The 17,977-nt window shown below is 37.5% G+C and overlaps 1 protein-coding gene across 14 annotated transcripts in view; it reads right to left on the bottom strand.

Moving 5' to 3' along the window:
* Positions 1 to 5,050: 5,050 nt before the first annotated feature.
* The window catches only part of R3HDM1 (R3H domain containing 1), a 64,777-nt gene continuing 51,850 nt past the window's right edge, over positions 5,051 to 17,977 (bottom strand). For 9 of the 14 annotated variants that reach the window (XM_019617326.2, XM_010714028.3, XM_010714027.3 and 6 more), the window contains 9 exons: positions 15,295 to 15,449; positions 14,915 to 15,063; positions 12,802 to 12,905; positions 12,190 to 12,354; positions 9,075 to 9,244; positions 8,704 to 8,854; positions 7,516 to 7,598; positions 6,775 to 6,859; positions 5,051 to 6,457 (listed from right to left, as the gene is read on the bottom strand). In XM_019617326.2, the coding sequence (XP_019472871.1) occupies positions 6,090 to 6,457; positions 6,775 to 6,859; positions 7,516 to 7,598; positions 8,704 to 8,854; positions 9,075 to 9,244; positions 12,190 to 12,354; positions 12,802 to 12,905; positions 14,915 to 15,063; positions 15,295 to 15,449 (1,430 nt within the window). In that variant the 3' untranslated portion in view covers positions 5,051 to 6,089. Of the gene's footprint in view, positions 6,458 to 6,723; positions 6,860 to 7,515; positions 7,599 to 8,703; positions 8,855 to 9,074; positions 9,245 to 12,189; positions 12,355 to 12,801; positions 12,906 to 14,914; positions 15,064 to 15,294; positions 15,450 to 17,977 lie in introns of all 14 variants that reach the window. The other 5 variants (XM_031554265.1, XM_031554266.1, XM_010714037.2 and 2 more) reach the window with 3 other exon arrangements.

Below are 17,977 nucleotides of genomic sequence, written 5' to 3'. Positions count from 1 at the left end.
AGTTGAACGCAGCCGAACCGTGAGAGAGCAGCACTGCTCGGGGACGTGCCTTGGAAAGCACGATTTTCTACAGTTCCTATACTGCTTCAAATAAACGAATTTTGTTGACGCATACCAAGGGCATGGCCCACGGATCATCTGGTAAGGGTTACATCTGGACATCAACAAGAATTATTGATGTTACATTCTCAAATAGGTACAGTTTAACACGTCTAACTGTCTAACCGCAGGATCACTGAGCTGCTGGATTTGCAACTATGCTGCCATTAACCTGAGAGCTCCCGGAGCAATGTCCCTTGGAAGCTGCAAACACACGGAGCATTTGTAGTGCAGGACAGGGATCAGGCTGGGCTGGTTGCACACTGAAGGACCCCAGAGAGCAGAAAGCTGCACGTGGATTAAGGTACCTTTCAGAGCTTTGCTCTAAAAAGATTTTAAAGGGTTCTCTCATGTCCAACTAGCTTCCCAAGTTGCTTATGTATTTATTGTTGCGTAAAGTGCAAGGAAGCCTTGCAGTCCACCTCCAGAGCATTTGCTGCTGCAAGTATAAGACTTCTGAGAACATACGGAGCCAATTTGATTGAAATTCCATCTGTCACTCTTGTGGAAATTTTAGCTTGTATCAGATAAACACACAAAATTGAATTTGGCGATCAATATGGAAGATAATGCAAGAAGGCTGTTTACATTTTAGGGCATTGGTGATTCACACCTTCCCCCTCAAAAAACTCAACAAATCAGTGCAGATTCACTTGGATTGTGAAGGAAAATATTTTCATGAGTGAATTTCTTTTAATTGCACTGTTACTGAATTCTAATCAATTGTCCATTAACAAATCAAAGCATCAGTTCCAGATAAAAAGAATTTGAATTAACATAGAGACAAGCTGTGGTGTGTTTCCTAGCATCTGTAAATCAGTGCTGCGGACTATCCTAGCATTATCCTAGTGCTGTTTCTTACAGTAACTAGTTTGGAAACTGTACAAACAGCAAGGCTGTGCTGCATACCAATCTCTCCAACTAATCTTACGACCACTGCAAGGAAGAGTTACAAGGTAGGTGTTAGAAAGGTCCCCAGTTTGAATTCTGTAAATTGAGTTTGATGTAATGCAATATTGCATTTTTTCATTTTCTTTTTAATATAGTTTCTTTAAGTTAGCTATCAAATACTCTTTGGAAACACTGGTAAATATTGAAGCTAGTACGTACCACAGCCACCTTGTAGCATTTCTGCGCCTGAAAATTTTCGCTGCTCTCAGAATGGTATATCATCATCAGTCCTTAGTCTAATTCAGATTCTCTGTCAACTGGGGCATGGGATCTGAATTAAGAATGAACTTCACTGGTGAGCATTATACACAGTAGCAGTTTATTTTTATACCTGATAGCAGTTTTTGAAGCAAACGACTATCAGCAAGGGGAAAGTTTTCCTATATGGCTCTTTGGTTTACAGCACTAGTCTTTCTGGCATCAAAGATCTCTTCAGAAGTGCAGAAACAATTCATTTTGCATGCATCCCACAGTGACTGCTCTGTGCTTTACTGGTAAGACTGACAAAATAAAACAGCAGATGTTAATGTGTTTGTGTCCTGTACCAAATTTTAATGCTTCTTCGTCTCTTATGCAAGATTCACTTTCACCTGACAAATTTTGACAGTCGGCAAACATTGCAAAGAAGTTAAGTAGTTACAAGCAGGATAAAAAATAAGCTTTGCTAAACAGGGCCCATCAGATAGTTAGGTCCAAATTCCTGCCCTACAAGTCTAAACATATGAGGCCATCACTGAATGAAGGGGGGTTCACACATCTTAGGTTAAGAACATGACTGCATAATTTTTAAGTCAGCCAAGAGACTTTCATTTGCGCTGGACCTCACATCTAAAATTTTCAGGTGTGAATAATGGCTTTTCTCTTAATTTTCAAATAAAAGCACTTAAGGGGACATAACTTTCAGAAGGTTTTGGAAATTAGGCCCTTTGAAGGGTTCTGGTTTACGTGTGAGAATTAAGACTTCTAAAATGAAGTCACTTTAATGTTGCGCACTGTTTAATTTTATGTTTATTGACATCAGTAGCCAAAAATACCCAAACTGCGGGATCAGGAATTTGAATAGAGGCAGCACATCAATATTCATGAAGACTGGACTGTAGAAACACCAAGGGGACTGAAGTCAGTCCTTTCTGAACTACAGTCATTTTTGATGACATTAAATTTAGAGGTGGTTTGATCAGTTTTCTCCAAAGCTTCATATAAGCATTCTTTGCCTCAGGGCTAAATATAGGAAATTACAACCAGCACCAATTTTCTAGGGAAAAAGAGCAGGTCATGCAGCTAAAACAGATCTTTACAAATGTTAGTTGCAATTTTAATTAAAACTCTCTTTTCACATCCAAGCAAGCTACTATGAGAAGGTTAACTTAAGCTAGCAAACATCAAATGTGAAGTTTTAAGGCACAAGTGTGTAAACATGAGAATAAAACTTCGTTCCACCTTGAGAGCAAAATGACTTGTGTCGTTGGATAGGAAAAGGAGATGTTGGAATGACAGCAAAACTGGTCTTACTGTGAAATACATGTCGTGTGTGATAGTACCTTATTTGATTCACCAAACTAAGCAATTCTTATCACGCTGTGACAAAACAGAACTCCCATCTATGTACCACCATCCTCATCTGGATCTTGAAACAATTTACAACTTCAGTTTGCCCAGACTCCAGTGATGTTAGGGATGGCTGCAGTACTATAGACCTCAATATCAAGTGCACCAGTTCAGTTTCTTTCCGGTAGATGTTCCACTATTGTAGTGATCTTTGAAGTCTGTGTGAATGCAAGAAAAGGATTTCAGATTAAAATGGGATCAATTAGGGAGGAGTCTCAGGAAGATGCAAGAAACAGATTGCTGACATTTCACTTTATGCCGGCTTGGCAGCTGGGCGGAGGCTGCGAGTAGATTCTCAGGTGTGCTGTTATGTTTACCTGAACCCAGGCACATGCCTGTGGGTTTTTCAGTGCTCCCCAGGGATGGGGCTTGTTTGTTTTCTTCATTATGAACATTTGTTTTCAGTGTACAATCACAACAGTGAATGTGTTCATAGTTCAGGGATGCATTTTATACAGTAATATTACTGCATTAACTAAAAATTGAACTCAAGTAGTAGCCTTGGGTGGAGTAGATAATAGATTCACTCAAGCTTTCTGGTTATTCTTGAGTGCTGTTTCCTCAGCCTTAGCAGTTACAACATGCTCCCAACCCAATGAAATGTATTAAATCACTGCAATATAATTTGTGTGCATACTTAATTCCCTTTGCCATTAATTACTTTAAAAATGGCTCCAACATGGAATGGCAGGAAGCTCAAATATATTAATTCTAGATTGGTGAGAACACTTGAGAAAACTGGTTATCCGTACAGTGTCTATTCTCAGCTGGAAAATAAATCCAGCTCCAGTGTCTTTGTACACAGACCCGAGTTGTGCCTTTTTATGAACAAAAAGGGACAGAAGTGTAAAAGTCAGGGAAGTACAGCTGGTCTTACCTATCTTACTTAAACTTGAAGTTTGAAGGCTGATGTCTGATGAGCCCTCTCATAGGGACAGTGTGAAGAGGCTCAAAATGTGCAGTGAACAAATCACTGTAAAGCAGAAATATTTTTTAACTCTGAAGTCTAAAATGGGTAGCTCTAAAGCCTCTGACACTTACTGAGTCCTGTTCATAATCATCAGTGAGGCACATATCAGCCTATCCAGACAAAAAATGTAACTACTGCTGCTCAACAGAAAAAAAGTGCTCAGAAAGGGTGACCTGTCTGTAGCAGTAGTAGGAGGAGTCATATTCCGGATTAGCATACATGATTTATTAATTGCTCTGGAAAGGCTGGATTGGATGTTGTATTCAGTACTGTTCTCTGGTCATTCAGAATGGATGGTAACTCAGTTATTCACTCTTCTTCTACTCCTGTGGAAAATCTTGCCCTAGAATTCTTTTTTTTACCCAGAGGTGGCAACTGCCTCTCCGAGTTGTGGCACCTGTCTAACTTACAAGACTAAAACCATAATCCTAAACTAGTTCTGGTTATTGGCTGGAAGCAGTGATGCAGCTTGTGCATTGGTCACATTATCATCCATGCTGTTCAGGAGTGGAATACTGTAATTTAGCTAACCTGGGGTTATATTTTCTTTGGTTGTGGGTGCGGTAATTACAGCAATTCCAGCTCAGGATGAAAAGATATCCTCTCAGGTATGACTTAATTCAGCTAGTAGCAGATGTACTTGAATGCCAAGAAGCATCCATCCTTTGAGCAAATGGTCCTACTGTTAAGTAGATGTGTGTTTTGGCTAGGGGCTTAAAGTTGAACGTTCTCCTTCTGCTGTAGGAGACATCCAGAGAGAGTTTACCCTTAGCCATGTAAATACGTGTCATTACAGCCTCTGCAGAACCAGGTCCCACATGCTTAATTCATTACGCTCTCATCCCCAGACAGACCAATTTTCTTCTGCATACCTTGATTAATCACACAAATGATTTAAAAACTAAACATGCAGAAAACAATTGCTGCTTCACACGTTGATGTTTAGTTGTTCAGTAGTAGAATTTTTGAAACAAGGAGAAAATTAGGCACCAAAATTGTTTACTTAACCACTGTAAAATGTTTTTAAATACAGCATTTACATTGAGTTTCCACTGGGAGGAATTAAAAATGCATGTTTTACAAAGCTGTGGCCTTAAAGGAAAGGAACTGGTTGTTTATCTACACAGCAAGTCAGTACCTGTGCTAAAACAAGAAAAAAACAACTAAGCAGGAGCAGCCCTTATAGTCTCTGATCTATTCTCTCTTTTAACTTCTATGGGGAAAATGTTAAAAAAGAAAAAAAAGAAAAAAGATGGTGTAAATACATACTTTAAGAAGAGGAAGAGAGATGGTGGTTTTTAAAAAAAAATTACAGTAGAAGTTATTTTCAAGTTATTTTCTCACATTTATAGGGATCCAAACCATGAGTGTGTTCATCCAGGTTCCAGAAGACTCCTAGTTTAAACAAATGCACCAAAAAAGTTTGTGTTTGTAAACATTTATTTTCTTGAACTGAAAAAGGCTTGCATCAGCACACATTGTACAGCCTTGCAAATTACACAAATTGAAAAAATGTTTGTTTCATTTTTATGTGCAATGAGTCTTTTGATGTCCAGTGAGTATCTGCAAATGATGAAAACTTAAACCATTAAAAAAGTTTCCAGCTCTTATCAAACACAATTATCTTAGCGTGAAAAGAAAGAGAAAGAGATTCATACTGGTGGGAACACAATTAAAGTGCAAACATTTTGTCACTTGTGAAGATACATTTTAGTTTCTTCACTTTTTTGCTAAAAAGAAATATTAAAATGTGATTCAGTGAACATTCTTCGTAATCTATTCATATTCCCCTTTAAATACTTATTCAACTCATTGGACAAAGCGAATCCTTCAAGGTTACAATGAACTTGTAATTTCTTTTGACATCGCTTGAATAAGTCTCAAAAGAAACCAACCATCTAAGGAATTAACTAGTTACTAAAATTATATATTTCCTTTTCTTAAAAAACAAAAGAAATGCAAGGGACGGGGAATAGGTTAATTTGAATATTTTGGGCAGTTCACTAGAAAATGAGCGTAATTCCTTGAAAATCATTCTCTTTCCCCCTACACCAATCCTCAGGTTCCTGCTTTGGAATGGACAGCAGTATGCTGGCAGTGAACAGGGATTATAAAATACAAATCTGAACGTGGGCTTTTATGAACGTTTGCTGTACAATAGAACTTTGGATCTGATACAAGAAGTCAAAAATATAAAACAAAACTATTATAAAAGTAGGGGGGGCATTTCAATGGCATTCTGTATAGAAAGCTGCCTTTCTCAAAGATGATTTCTTGCTCTTGTCTGGAATTAACTTTTTCATCGTGCTGGATCACTGGGTTATTCTTCAATGGCTAATGTCTCTTATGACAAAACATCCCAGGAATCTCTGTGAAAAGAACAGAAACCCCACAACATTAAGCCAATCAAGGAGAGGAGGACATGGAAGTAGTAAAGGCTGAGTGTCCATCGATGTAACGGCTACTGAGAACTAGCCCTTTCCAGGATATGAAAGTCGTAGTGCTTCTTGCTTGTTCTCAGCCTGAACTTGTTAACTGAGGTACTACTTTGTTTCTTCAATGCGTTCTGAGCAGCCGACATTGTAGGGAACATAGCTAGAACTGTGTAAGTGGAGGCCAAGTCAGTAGATTTGCAAGGCTCAGTGTTCACATTACTATCTCCGCTGCCACAGTAACGCCGGTGGTGTTGCTGCTGTGTTTGTAGACACTGTGAATCCCTCAGCCACCGGATCTTGGCACCGACTTTTAAAAGTTCTCCAAATAGTTTTTCTGCTTCCATACGAGTTATACCTTCTGGCAGCTCTGTTATTTCTAGAACTTTTCCCACAACTGAAACAAGAAAAACATCAAATCAAAATTCGTTCTTGTACTTAAAGATGCATCAAACAGTGGAGAATGATTTATTTCATCCTCATATCTCTGGCTGGTTGATATCACAGGCTACTACAAAAGCATTCTGTTGTTGGTAGAGGGCAATTCTTCTTTCACATTTAACACTGCTTACAGCCGCAAGTGTACAAATAAAAGCTGAGATTACAAATAGGCTCCTTAAAAGAGCAAGGCAGCTGAATTTTGCAGTAGATTTGTGAACTTACTGTACCATCTGACTTGCTTTGCTCTTGTACATCACGTGGCTAGTTCTATACCTGGTTCTCCTGCACCGAGATCTGCTGAAGCAGCCTTCTTTGCTGGTTTCTTTCCCCTGTTTCCATGTCTGTTTCCAGGCTGACACTAGAGAGATGAATATAAATGATGTACTGTAATGACAAGGTGTCGTATCTTAAAAGTTCTACATTACCTCAATAATCCTTGACTTCAGAAGAAAGGAAGGAAATGATAGAAAAAAATCACCTTAAAACTTCTCAGAAAAAAATAAACCACCTCCTCCCAAACCCATCACATCTTCTGGCTGATCTCTGGTAGAACTGAGCAAGGTAGAGGTGCAGGGTTTAAGTCTCTCCCCAACAGTAAATACAGTTTTGCTAACACTTACTATTTTCTTTTCTTGTAAGAAACAAAACCACTTTTTGCTTTTTAAAAAAATTCTTACTCAAAATCCTTTTAAGCAAAATTTTTTTTAGAACTCATTTTTAGAACTGCTGCCTAACTGCTTCTGGGAGAGTCCATATTCTACACTGTGCCTTGCACCTTCTTTCATAGGTTGAAATTTCAGTTCAAAAGACAAGTTACATTTCAGAATAATGCTTCTCATTACTTTTACCATAAGAACACCAGAAGTATCAACAAAGAACAAAACAGTTATTAGAAAGCAAGTGCTTTCCAATCAATTACTTATACTATTGCGTTGGAAAAGTTCCTATTCATGGTTATTATAACTGCAGTCCTAAATTGCTTTCTTCTGTGTTGCCAGGAGAGTGTTCTCTTACCTGTTGGCTTGCTACTTGTCCACGTAATAAAGATGGTGGATTGTATTGCAGGGGCTGGCCAAGCAATGGGTATCTGGCATCTCCTTAAAGAGAAAGGTAATTAGAAGGGTCCCCCCCATCCCCAGAATATAGTAACAGAATGTAGAGGTGTTGTGTATATCTTTTATAGTAGCAGAATGAGTATGCACAATGCAGTGTATCTGACTAAGCTAGGAAAATAAGATTTAGTGTGATGAAGTCACATACTGATCACAGGATGAAAAGGTTCAGGCCCAAGGCTTTCTTGCATTTAAGAGTTACGCTGAAAAACACCAATACTGTTATTTACTGTGGTGTCACCTGAAAACGACCTTAATAAAGGACTTCCCAGTATACTAATTTAACCATTTCCATGGTTGCATCCCTGGTGAGTGCCAGGTATGTCTTCATATTCCTATTTGCTCGAAGGATTACCAAACGGAATTTTTAAACAATCACAGAAGATTAAAAAAGTTGAGAGATGTAGTTTGCAACAGGCAACTTGGAATTTTTAACGATGAAATATCAAGCAATGATGTAAAGGTTGTGCAGCAGAGGACAAAGACAAACAAAAGAAGTTTCTCGTATCAATAAGGAAGACACAGCAGTATTTTCTCTAAGTCTTGCTTTACTAATGTAATTTTTCTACAAAATGGACCCACAGATTTTCAGTTTTGGAACTACACATCAGGACGTCTTTGGTCACTGCCAAGGACTTCTTGTTTGTTTTGCAAACTTCTCATCATAATGAAAATTCCCTATTTTCTTGTTTTTTTTTTTTTTTTTCCCTGATGGCAGAAGAGGAATTAAACAAAATTATTTTTTTAAAATTAAACAACAGACTTTTTCTGCTATCATACCAGATTTTCTAAAAGGAATGAAGAATTCATACTTAACAGTGGTTTGATTCAATATACTCATCAATGAAGAAAATGGTTTTGGCAGAACACTCATCTTAAAATTACAGTCCTATCCCTGAAAGATAACATCATAACCATAAAATGCATTAAGATGAGCTAGTGGATAGCTTTGTTGATCTTCTTTCAGAAAGATTACTACCTCAGTGAGCCAGTTCGTCAGAAAATCCTTATGTCTTTTAAGATACATTAAAAAAAAACAAACACAAAGCAACAGAACAACACACACATATTTTAGTTAACAAAAATATACCTTGTCCAGGGATGAAAGGTCTAGAAAATTGGGGCACAATAGAAAGAGGTGTTAACGTGGGACGGATGTTCTTGAGGTTTGACAGCTGAGCTGGTGCTGGTGATTGGGCTGGCGAGGTGACAGGACTACCTAATTGAGGACTATGCTGCAACTGTATAAACAACAAGTGTGTATTTAAAAAGGTATCCATTGAACAAGCTAAATTACAAGCATTCCAACACTGGAAACAAAAGTACTATACTAAGTATTATCAGAACAGACTTTATTCCAAAAAAAAAAAAAAACTTTTGGGGAAAAAACAAACAAACAAACAAAAAAACCCACACAAAAACGCAAATAAGTCATGCTAGAAAATAAAACAAAACTCATACCTGTGCAGCACTGTCTAAAGTGCTAAGTTCTGTGGACTTCTGCCCCCTTTGCTGATCACAGTAATATTTATTCTGTTTCCACTGTGGAGGTGAATGGTTCCGAGGCTGAGGGTTGTTGGGTATATTTAGCTGCATCATTACTACTCCTCCACCCGGTGGCGCTGCTACTGCTATGTGGCAAGAAACGGACAGGATGCAGTTAGTTCATCATCAATTTCAATTTTATTAGAGAAGACACGAATTAAAACAGAAGAAAACAGTGCTTACAACATCCTGCTAAATAAGCTGCTCATTTCTAGAGAAACGGGACAGGATATTCTGTACAATTGTTTTTCCACTATCAAATAAATCTGCACTAGATTAGCCTAAGAGAAGGTTTCCCAGAACTACAGAAGATAAACGGAACCACTGAAACTCATTAGTGGGAATATTTTTTAAAAGAAATTCTATTTAACAATAGTTAGAAGTATTCTACATTTACTGTAATTATTGTCAGAGTAATATTCTCTTTGATATGGTGCCATACATTAGAAAGATCTGAAATCGGTCTTTAGTCCAAAGCAACATTTTATTAATTCACAGATTTTATAACTATCCTATAAGTCTGGGGTTGCTTTTCTGAGCAGGGAATGTAGTTTGTTCCATGCAGCCAGTACCACTTAGCTGCTGTGGTAGCTGCAGAAATTCTAGCTGCAGAAATTCCAGTTAGGGGAGAACAGCCAAACAGCCAGTGCTGTTCCATATGGTTTTGTGTAAAGAGCTGTGATGAGAGTTTTTCTGAGAGATTAGTTGTTATCCCCCATCCCAGGTAATCTATATAGTTTCCTACTGACTTGGAAATGGTTGTCTGCAATTTCCTTCTTTCTTCTATGTTATGTTTACATAATTTCTCAGAAACCATGATTAAAATACACTGTTTGAACACCATTTAATCATCCAACTTCATCCCTTCCAACAGGGAGTCCACAATCTTCTCAATTCATTACCTACATCATACCAGCAGTTAGGAAATCAGATTACAAAATGCACTGCTCCTATATCTTCTTAAAATGGGCTATTGTATTCACTGCCCCTGCATTCCAAAAAGAAACAATCTGATTCCTTGGAAACGCAAATCATACAAAGTAGAGTAACAAGCTCTTAATATTAGAACTGTACTAGCCTTTCTAAACTGTATTGTGAAATAATTACTGTATTGATGTTTATCAAAACAATGTGATAACAGCAATGCTTTCACATCTATGCCTTCTTTCCAATTTTTTTTAAATGGCAAAAATTTCTACCTCTGTGCTACAGATTGAAATGTAGTCATACTACCTTCCCAACTTCAGTATCAATTTGAGCGTCCCCTGCTCTGCCCTTGTAAAAGTCACATGGTGAATATTTCTATTCTCTTGCACAGCAAAATAAAACAGACTTCTGCTTATGGATTGCTGCTATATAATCAGAATAACATACAGCAAGTTGCCAAGCGGCAAGGCCTCTGTAATCTCTACACACAGACTTGAAACAAAGAGGCAAAAACCAATATACACTACCTCTCACACAAGATTGGTTTCATTTTATTAATTATGCATATATAAAAAAATATTATAAATGTTATATTTACATTTTACTGCTTTATAATTTCCACAGTGCTTGGCACATAACTTTTGTCATCTCTGTTCTATGAGATAAGAACTCCCAAGGAAATAACCTACAGCATTACTGCTTGACAGATGTCACACGCTGAAAAGTTCTGTGTAAACTACAAAAGAAAACTGTAGATCCTCAAATGCTGTTTCTCTTTACTCCTACTACAAGTTCCACAGCATTTGAGTAAGTGAGAATAATTGGAACTCTTTTTTTATAACAAGCATGCTTGAAATCAAGTGTCATAGAAGGCATAAGTCAGATGCAGATATTCAGCTATCAGAAAGCATGGCAAGAAAAACCCAGGAGAGATCTTTAAAAGACTCCCAGACTGAGTGTGCTCCCCTTCAAATTTTTCAAGAGGAGAAACACCACTCAGCTGCATGCCTATGTATGTCCTGTGTCCTCACCTCGAGATGATTCCTCAAGGTATCATCTCAGTATTGCTGTTGCTCAAGTGCATGCTATTTTTTTTATTCTCTCAATATTTAGAAGGCTTTTACCTTCCCCAACCTTGTTTAAATGATAGTTTAACAGATTTGAATCAGGCCTTCAAAACAGCATAAAACTAGAACTACCAGGATAAGGGTAGAACAAACCAACGCTAGACCAATTTTGGACGCCTGGAAATGGCCATCTTTAAGAATTACATCCAAAAAGAAAGAAAACTAAAAATGCCTGTGAACTAAAAATACACTGCTGATCCAACTATCATGCCACTTAACTGTACGTTACCTATTTACTAATGAACAACCTCTAAAAATATCTTTAAAGATAACAGGTCATAAGAGACATCTCATCTCTAGTGGAATGTAGGTCATTGACCTAGTTGTTTCAGCTATTGCTTGCAAAATACTGATAGCAGTGTTAGAAACTGCACCCCCCTTTTCTTTTTGTTGCCACTGAAACCTCTCATGCATCAAATTCCCTTTCAGTAAAATAAGGGCAGTAGTACTGACTACGATTAAAAGATTGATCTATAAATCTCTGGTTTGGAGGCTAACCCCAATGCCCTTAATTTCCTGACCAGCTCATCAATTTTATGATAATTATGGTTGGAAATGCAGAGATTTTAAGTGCCTGGATATCAATACTCATAAATATTTCAAGGATATGACAAGCTCTATGTCACTACTGTTTTTATACTGCATTGAGGCTGCTATATATAGGCCTTAAAAAAAAATTATCTTAATATTTTATAGAGCAAGACATTCCAAATCTGATTTAAGTACTTCTGCTAAGCACTATTTTTCTCTGTCAAAGAAGGCTGCCTCCAAGCTGCTCAGATAAAGTTGGCTATTGTCTCATTTAGATTCAACGTGGTCGTTTTTAAAGTTGCAATGACAGTAATTCAGATGAAGAATTATGAAAAAGTATTTGCAGAGATAGCACTCAAGTCACAACTGTTCTCGCAAGTAGCTGTGAAATCAACCTGATAATTTCTAGACAGAATGGCTTAGATGAAAATCCCAATAAAATATACCTTTTATTGGCTGCATGATGGAAAGACCAGTGGGTGAACTTTTACATGAGGGTGGAGACACTATGCTGTAGTGCAAAATGGAAGCAGCCTGTTGCGGCTTTGACTTTGATGAAGGTGACAATAATGTAGGAGGTGATGGCTTCTGACTTGAATGGTTGTTATAAACTATGGAAGTAAAGGCAGTAAATAAGGGTACCAGAAGAAACAAACATGAGAACAGAATACTTTGGAGTATTTAATTTCCCCTTTCAAATTTTGAAAAGGCTACCTCACCTCTCTCCTCTCCATCCAAGCCCAACAGCCACTGAGGAAAAGATTAAAGTCATTTGGCTGCGAATGCACTGATCCCAAGTCTGTCTCAATTCAAAAGCAGACATGCAAGGCATTGTGGTGTCCAATACTGAATTCTAGCAAAGTACTGAGAGCTCTCAATGATAAAAAAGTAAGATGTGAAGTTAACCTGTATCCAATCTAACTTCAAACACAGAATACAGAAGGAAATAAAAAAATACTTAATTCTAAATCAAGCCCTTAATAACAACCATACAATATACAAACACTCTGCATAACAATGGCTAGAAACTTGCTCCAGAAAAGCTTTAGTTCCCCAACCTGCACATTGCTGTCCTTGAAGCTGCTGTGAGTTACATGGTGATGTTGTTCTAGGAAACTGTATCTGCTCTGATCCAGGAGGCTGCAAATATCCTACTGATGAACTGTAATAATAATAAAGAGAAAAGAAAATGACTAACAGAAGTTTGTCACATTTAATCCTAACCACTGCATTTTTTGCCTACAGACACCACAAATTACTGGGATTACACTAACTTCAATCAGTAATATTCCCACCTACCCCCCTGCCCAGGAATCTGTTCTTCAGAAGACAGCGGTTTCGAGTCTGTTCATTGGCCATAACTTATGACCTGTGTATATCAAGAAACTGTAGAAATTTATTTATTTTTATATGTGTGTAAATAGATGGTATAAGGATGTACAGAATTAATTAACCATAATTAGGTCTCAGTTAAAAAGTCACCACAGAACCCACCACAAGGATTTCACACGCATTTTCTCAGCTGGAGGCTGGCCCCAAGCAGCCAAGTCGGCTTATTCAGCACATGGAATGAGCATACTCATTCACTTCAGAGCACTGTAAGGCAGCTTAGACAGATACCTACAGGGGTTGCCTTAGCATGGCTTTACCAAACAGGAGATTGGAAAAAAGTACCCAGTCACGGAAGAAGACAAAGAAATAGCCTTTCATTTATCTGTAATACATACGAAAATAATAATTTTGAAAGTTTATTTATGCCAGCTAATTTTCAAGACATTCAGTTTTGTAACCAACACAGCCAAACTCTGTCATAACACAGACAGAACATCCGTCAGGTTGGAGGACTGCAACCTGAGAATGGTGTCTACAGAATCTGGTACTTCGTGTCAGTACTGACAGAAAGTGAATATCCTGAGAGAAGGAGATGTTTTTAAATAACTTTAAACCATAGTATAAAGGAAGCGTGATCCCGTTGAGCCTCCACTAGAAGTCCATTTTCATGTATGATTTCACCTAATTTTTTTTTTGCAACCTTTGTCTCCAAAATCAAGCATTTGATTATAAATTAAAAATGCTTGTATTTTGAAAAAGGCAAAACTCAGTGGAAACTAAAACGAATTGCTTCCTATCTGCATAGGATGTACTCTTTCACGCAGCTTCTGATCTTTCTATTATTTTAGTCTACAATAATGACCTGTGGGTTTGAGTCCATTCAGTTCGTGCAGAACAATATTCTGTGTTCTTTGTTCAAGTGTTGCAACACATCTATTTTGATAAAAGCAAGATGCTGTCCTAATGTCCAAGATGCTAGTCCGCTCTGAATACCAAATAAAAGTTACCCTGCTTGAAAGAGATGGCCATTGCAAGTGATAGAAGAGATCAAGCAACAAAGCTTATTATAAAAAAAAGTCAATGATGATGTCTACCTGTGACTCCACTGAATCTCAAACATAACCAAAGAAGAAAAGGTTAAAAAGAACCTTAGGGTACACAGAACAAGAATTCAGATTCATTTAATTCAATGAAGCTGTGTAGCAATAACATAAATACTGAAATCTGTGCTCACAGATGGATGAAGCAAGCTTCATACCATTGCTGCTTGTTTAAAAGCTGCAAGCCAAGTATTCTGAAACATACAACGTAACAAGCATTATTGTAATGAATTATTTTAGGTATTCAATTATCTGTTCTATCATGAGTACTCAACATTATTTATCAAACAAGACCTGAACATCCAAGGAAGTTCCTATACTCATTTCATAGCCAGCTTTGTGTTAACAGGCTTTGTTAGTTTTGTGGACAAAAGGAAGCGGAGTAATCTGTTTCAGAGATTCAAAATAAAGAGAATAAAGATAACTGCAAAAAGGTATTGCTGCTATTGGACATGCTCGTGTTTCACGTGTAAAAAAAGGAACACTGAAAACTACAATGTAGAACTTACAAGTAAAAGATTGCTGATAACAACACAGAAACAGTATATTTCCAGTCAAACAAGCAGTACTGGTTGTTTCAGTTAACTGCATAAGAGTAAAAATAAATAGCTAACAAAGCGTTTGCAAGTCTGCCTTTAAAATACATTTCAGTACATGGAGTAATATAGCAGGTATTGTCAGTTTCTGCAGGGCAATTAAACCTTGTTGCTGAGAAATCAAATAACTAAGTTAAACTTACCTTAAATTATTCTGTTGACCTGATGGAATGACACTGTAGTAAACTGGCATTCCTGTTGTGGGCAATCCTTGATTTGACTGACCAGAAATTATAACAGGCTGTTGATAAGTCTGCTGGGGCACTGCCTGGGAACCTTGAGGCACCGAAACCTAGAAGTTGAGAACACATTAAGACTTCCTTGTTTCATTCTGCCCCTTGTTTAAAACATCATCTTCACATTTGAGTTGTCTTTGGTTACTGTTACTACTTTTTCAAATTTCTATCCATATGTCACTTTGAAACATACTTGCAGATTTTAGCCATTTAAAAAACAACTGTAAACAAATTAAAAATAGATCACTCTGAATGCACAGATTGGAAAGTTCTGAGTAATTACCCACCTGATAAGATGGCACTGAAGGATATGGAACAATCACACCTTGAATTTGATTCCCAACGTTGTTGTGTTGGCCACTGACTAGACTTTGATTCTGAGGCTGCTGAACTCCAACTAAACCCTGGTAGTTTTGCTGCTGGTTAGGCAAAACTTGGTAACCTGAAATTATACATTTGAATGTTATTTTGAAATAATTACATATGAACAAATTTTATGCACAGTTGCCTATATGAAGAGGTACATGTAGCATTATCCAATGGCTTTCTACATCTGGCAACTTCGTAAGAGTTGAACTTATCATGCACATAAAAAGAAGCCAACATTAGAAATTAACAGATTTATTTGTTTGCATCCATCTGGCATCAGCATTAAGTACTTCACATCCTATCTGCAGTGCTGCTTTCACTTGCTTGCATGTTTATACTCTAGTGAGTTACACATGTTAACACCTTGATTTGTCTGGTGAAAGCAGAAGGCATTTGAACAAGGCATGCCAGATAACATTAAGAGACAATCAGCTGTCAGTTTTTATAAATAATGCTGTTTGAGGTACACCAGCTTTGAAATTCTGGTTGTGATAACTTCTGCTAGCATCTCAGGTGCCCCAGAGATAGAAGTAGCAGTGATTCAAGGCTGAAGCACACCTTGCAAGACATACATGCAAGTCCTTTTCAAAAGGGCCATTTCTAAACTGAAATATGGGATACTAAAACAATTAGGAACTGAGAGAAATCTTCCAGGTAAAAGTCACATTCATATACAATGGAAGACATTTTATACTTAATGTTACCATGTGGGGGGAAAAAAAGAGGAAAAAACCTGACTTCAATATTCACACCCATGTTGTGATTCTGTAACCATTTATTATTGCTTAACTGGGACCCTCTATTATCTTCCAAAAGTGTCCTAAACAAATAAGTAAATAAATAAACCCAGAGGTCTGAGTGCCAAACAGGAAACGGCACCTGTGCACAACGGCACAGATGCATTTATTATGCTCCAGCCCATTGTGCCCCACATTTTTTTTTTTAAATGCATATAGGAGATAACTGCTACCAGGATCAAAATACATGCATAACAGAAGTGAAATTCTTTTTCCCCCCTCCTCCACCTTTAAGGCTATGTGCTTAACTACTTACCGTACAGCAAACCCCCCTAGCTATTAGTGTGGCTGAGACAATGCCAGAGACTACGACAGTGACAAAATGGGGCTTCTCCAGATGAACTGATGGCAAAAAGAGTCTGTATTTAACTCTAATGCATTCACATTCTAACAAATTTGGCATTCCCCACGCTCCCTGGCTTGATATGGAACTATAATTAATACAGCAAATAGAGCTTGATTTTGTGTCTGCATGTTTAAAAAACTGCTTGGTCTATTTTGTAAATAATTATTCAGTTAACACAAAACAAAACCCAGGGATGTTCATTCATTACATACGTTCAGGGTACAACAAACATTGTGAATTACGACTCAGCTTTTACAGATATTGCAACAATGGAGACTGACAGACTGGTAACATCATCAAATATTATTTGAGAAAATTAAAGGGAAGAAGGTTCAGTTAATTATGAGCGCTGTTCATTAGAAGCACAGAATATACTACATGCTTTCAAAGTACTATGCAATTCAGAACAATGCATGTTTGAATGACGACTAGTAATTACAGTTTTCAATAGCTAAGCTTGAACTGCACACAAAAATCTCTCCTATCTGTAAAAAACAAAATGCTTAAGTGTATTTTGTTGCAGAATGATCTACAGCACCTAAAAAGCAACAGAATGCAAAGCTGCAGTATATGATAGATACAGTCAATAATACATCTGCAATCTAAAGCCCTCACTTTCTAGACTCTGTAATGTAGCTGTGAACATTTGTCACTTTTTTCTAGCACTTCCAATGACAGATGTAATCAGTTTTGCAAGTGGAGAGAACTGGAACAATAGAAATTGACTGCCAAAAGGGTTCCCTACTGCATTCCAAAGAATATTCTATTTTTAGCACCACAGTTTCACCTCTGCATTGAAAATGGCGTGACAGAAATGCAGCACTCAGCAGAAAAAGAAAACCCACACCTGCCATAGCGGACTGTCTCCTAACAGAGGAATACTCCAAAGCAGTAGCTCCTGGAAGAAGCGTTTCTTGATACTTACATAATTTAAAATGAATCACTTAATTATAAGTTAGCAGACAGAGTACAGAAATATATCTTCTGAATGATACATTAAGAATGAGAAATGGCTTTTCGTCAAGAACACAGCAGTACAATAACCTGGTTAGCAAATGATGACTACAGCCTGATATCAACTACTGCATCGACAGCTGTTGTTACAACTGTGGGAGCTTTGTCACTGGCCATTTTGTAGCAGAAGCCAGTTAAACTTCAATTGATGTTCCAAACAGTAACTGTAGTCCAGTTCAGATTTTTAATCAACTGTGGTTAGGTCTCATGGTAACTTGGCCCTCACGATTATGAGGACACGAGATGCTACCTTCTTAAAGAGCGTTTCCTCCTATTTACATATTTGGACAAACAAAGCATTTAAAATAGAAGTGAAAAACCTAACACCTGAAACCCCTTTAAAAAGGAAGCCAGGAAGCAGCTGAAAAAGAGACCGGTTCACTGTGAGAAATATAAACCTCTCAGACAGTGTTACGGCCCCGAATTCAACAGCTCAAAGTCAGG

This window comes from Meleagris gallopavo, chromosome 7 (assembly GCF_000146605.3).
Source record: "Meleagris gallopavo isolate NT-WF06-2002-E0010 breed Aviagen turkey brand Nicholas breeding stock chromosome 7, Turkey_5.1, whole genome shotgun sequence".
Classification (NCBI taxonomy): Eukaryota; Metazoa; Chordata; class Aves; order Galliformes; family Phasianidae; genus Meleagris; species Meleagris gallopavo.
Note: the sequence above shows the minus strand (reverse complement) of the source record. Positions and strands in the feature narration are given on the sequence as shown.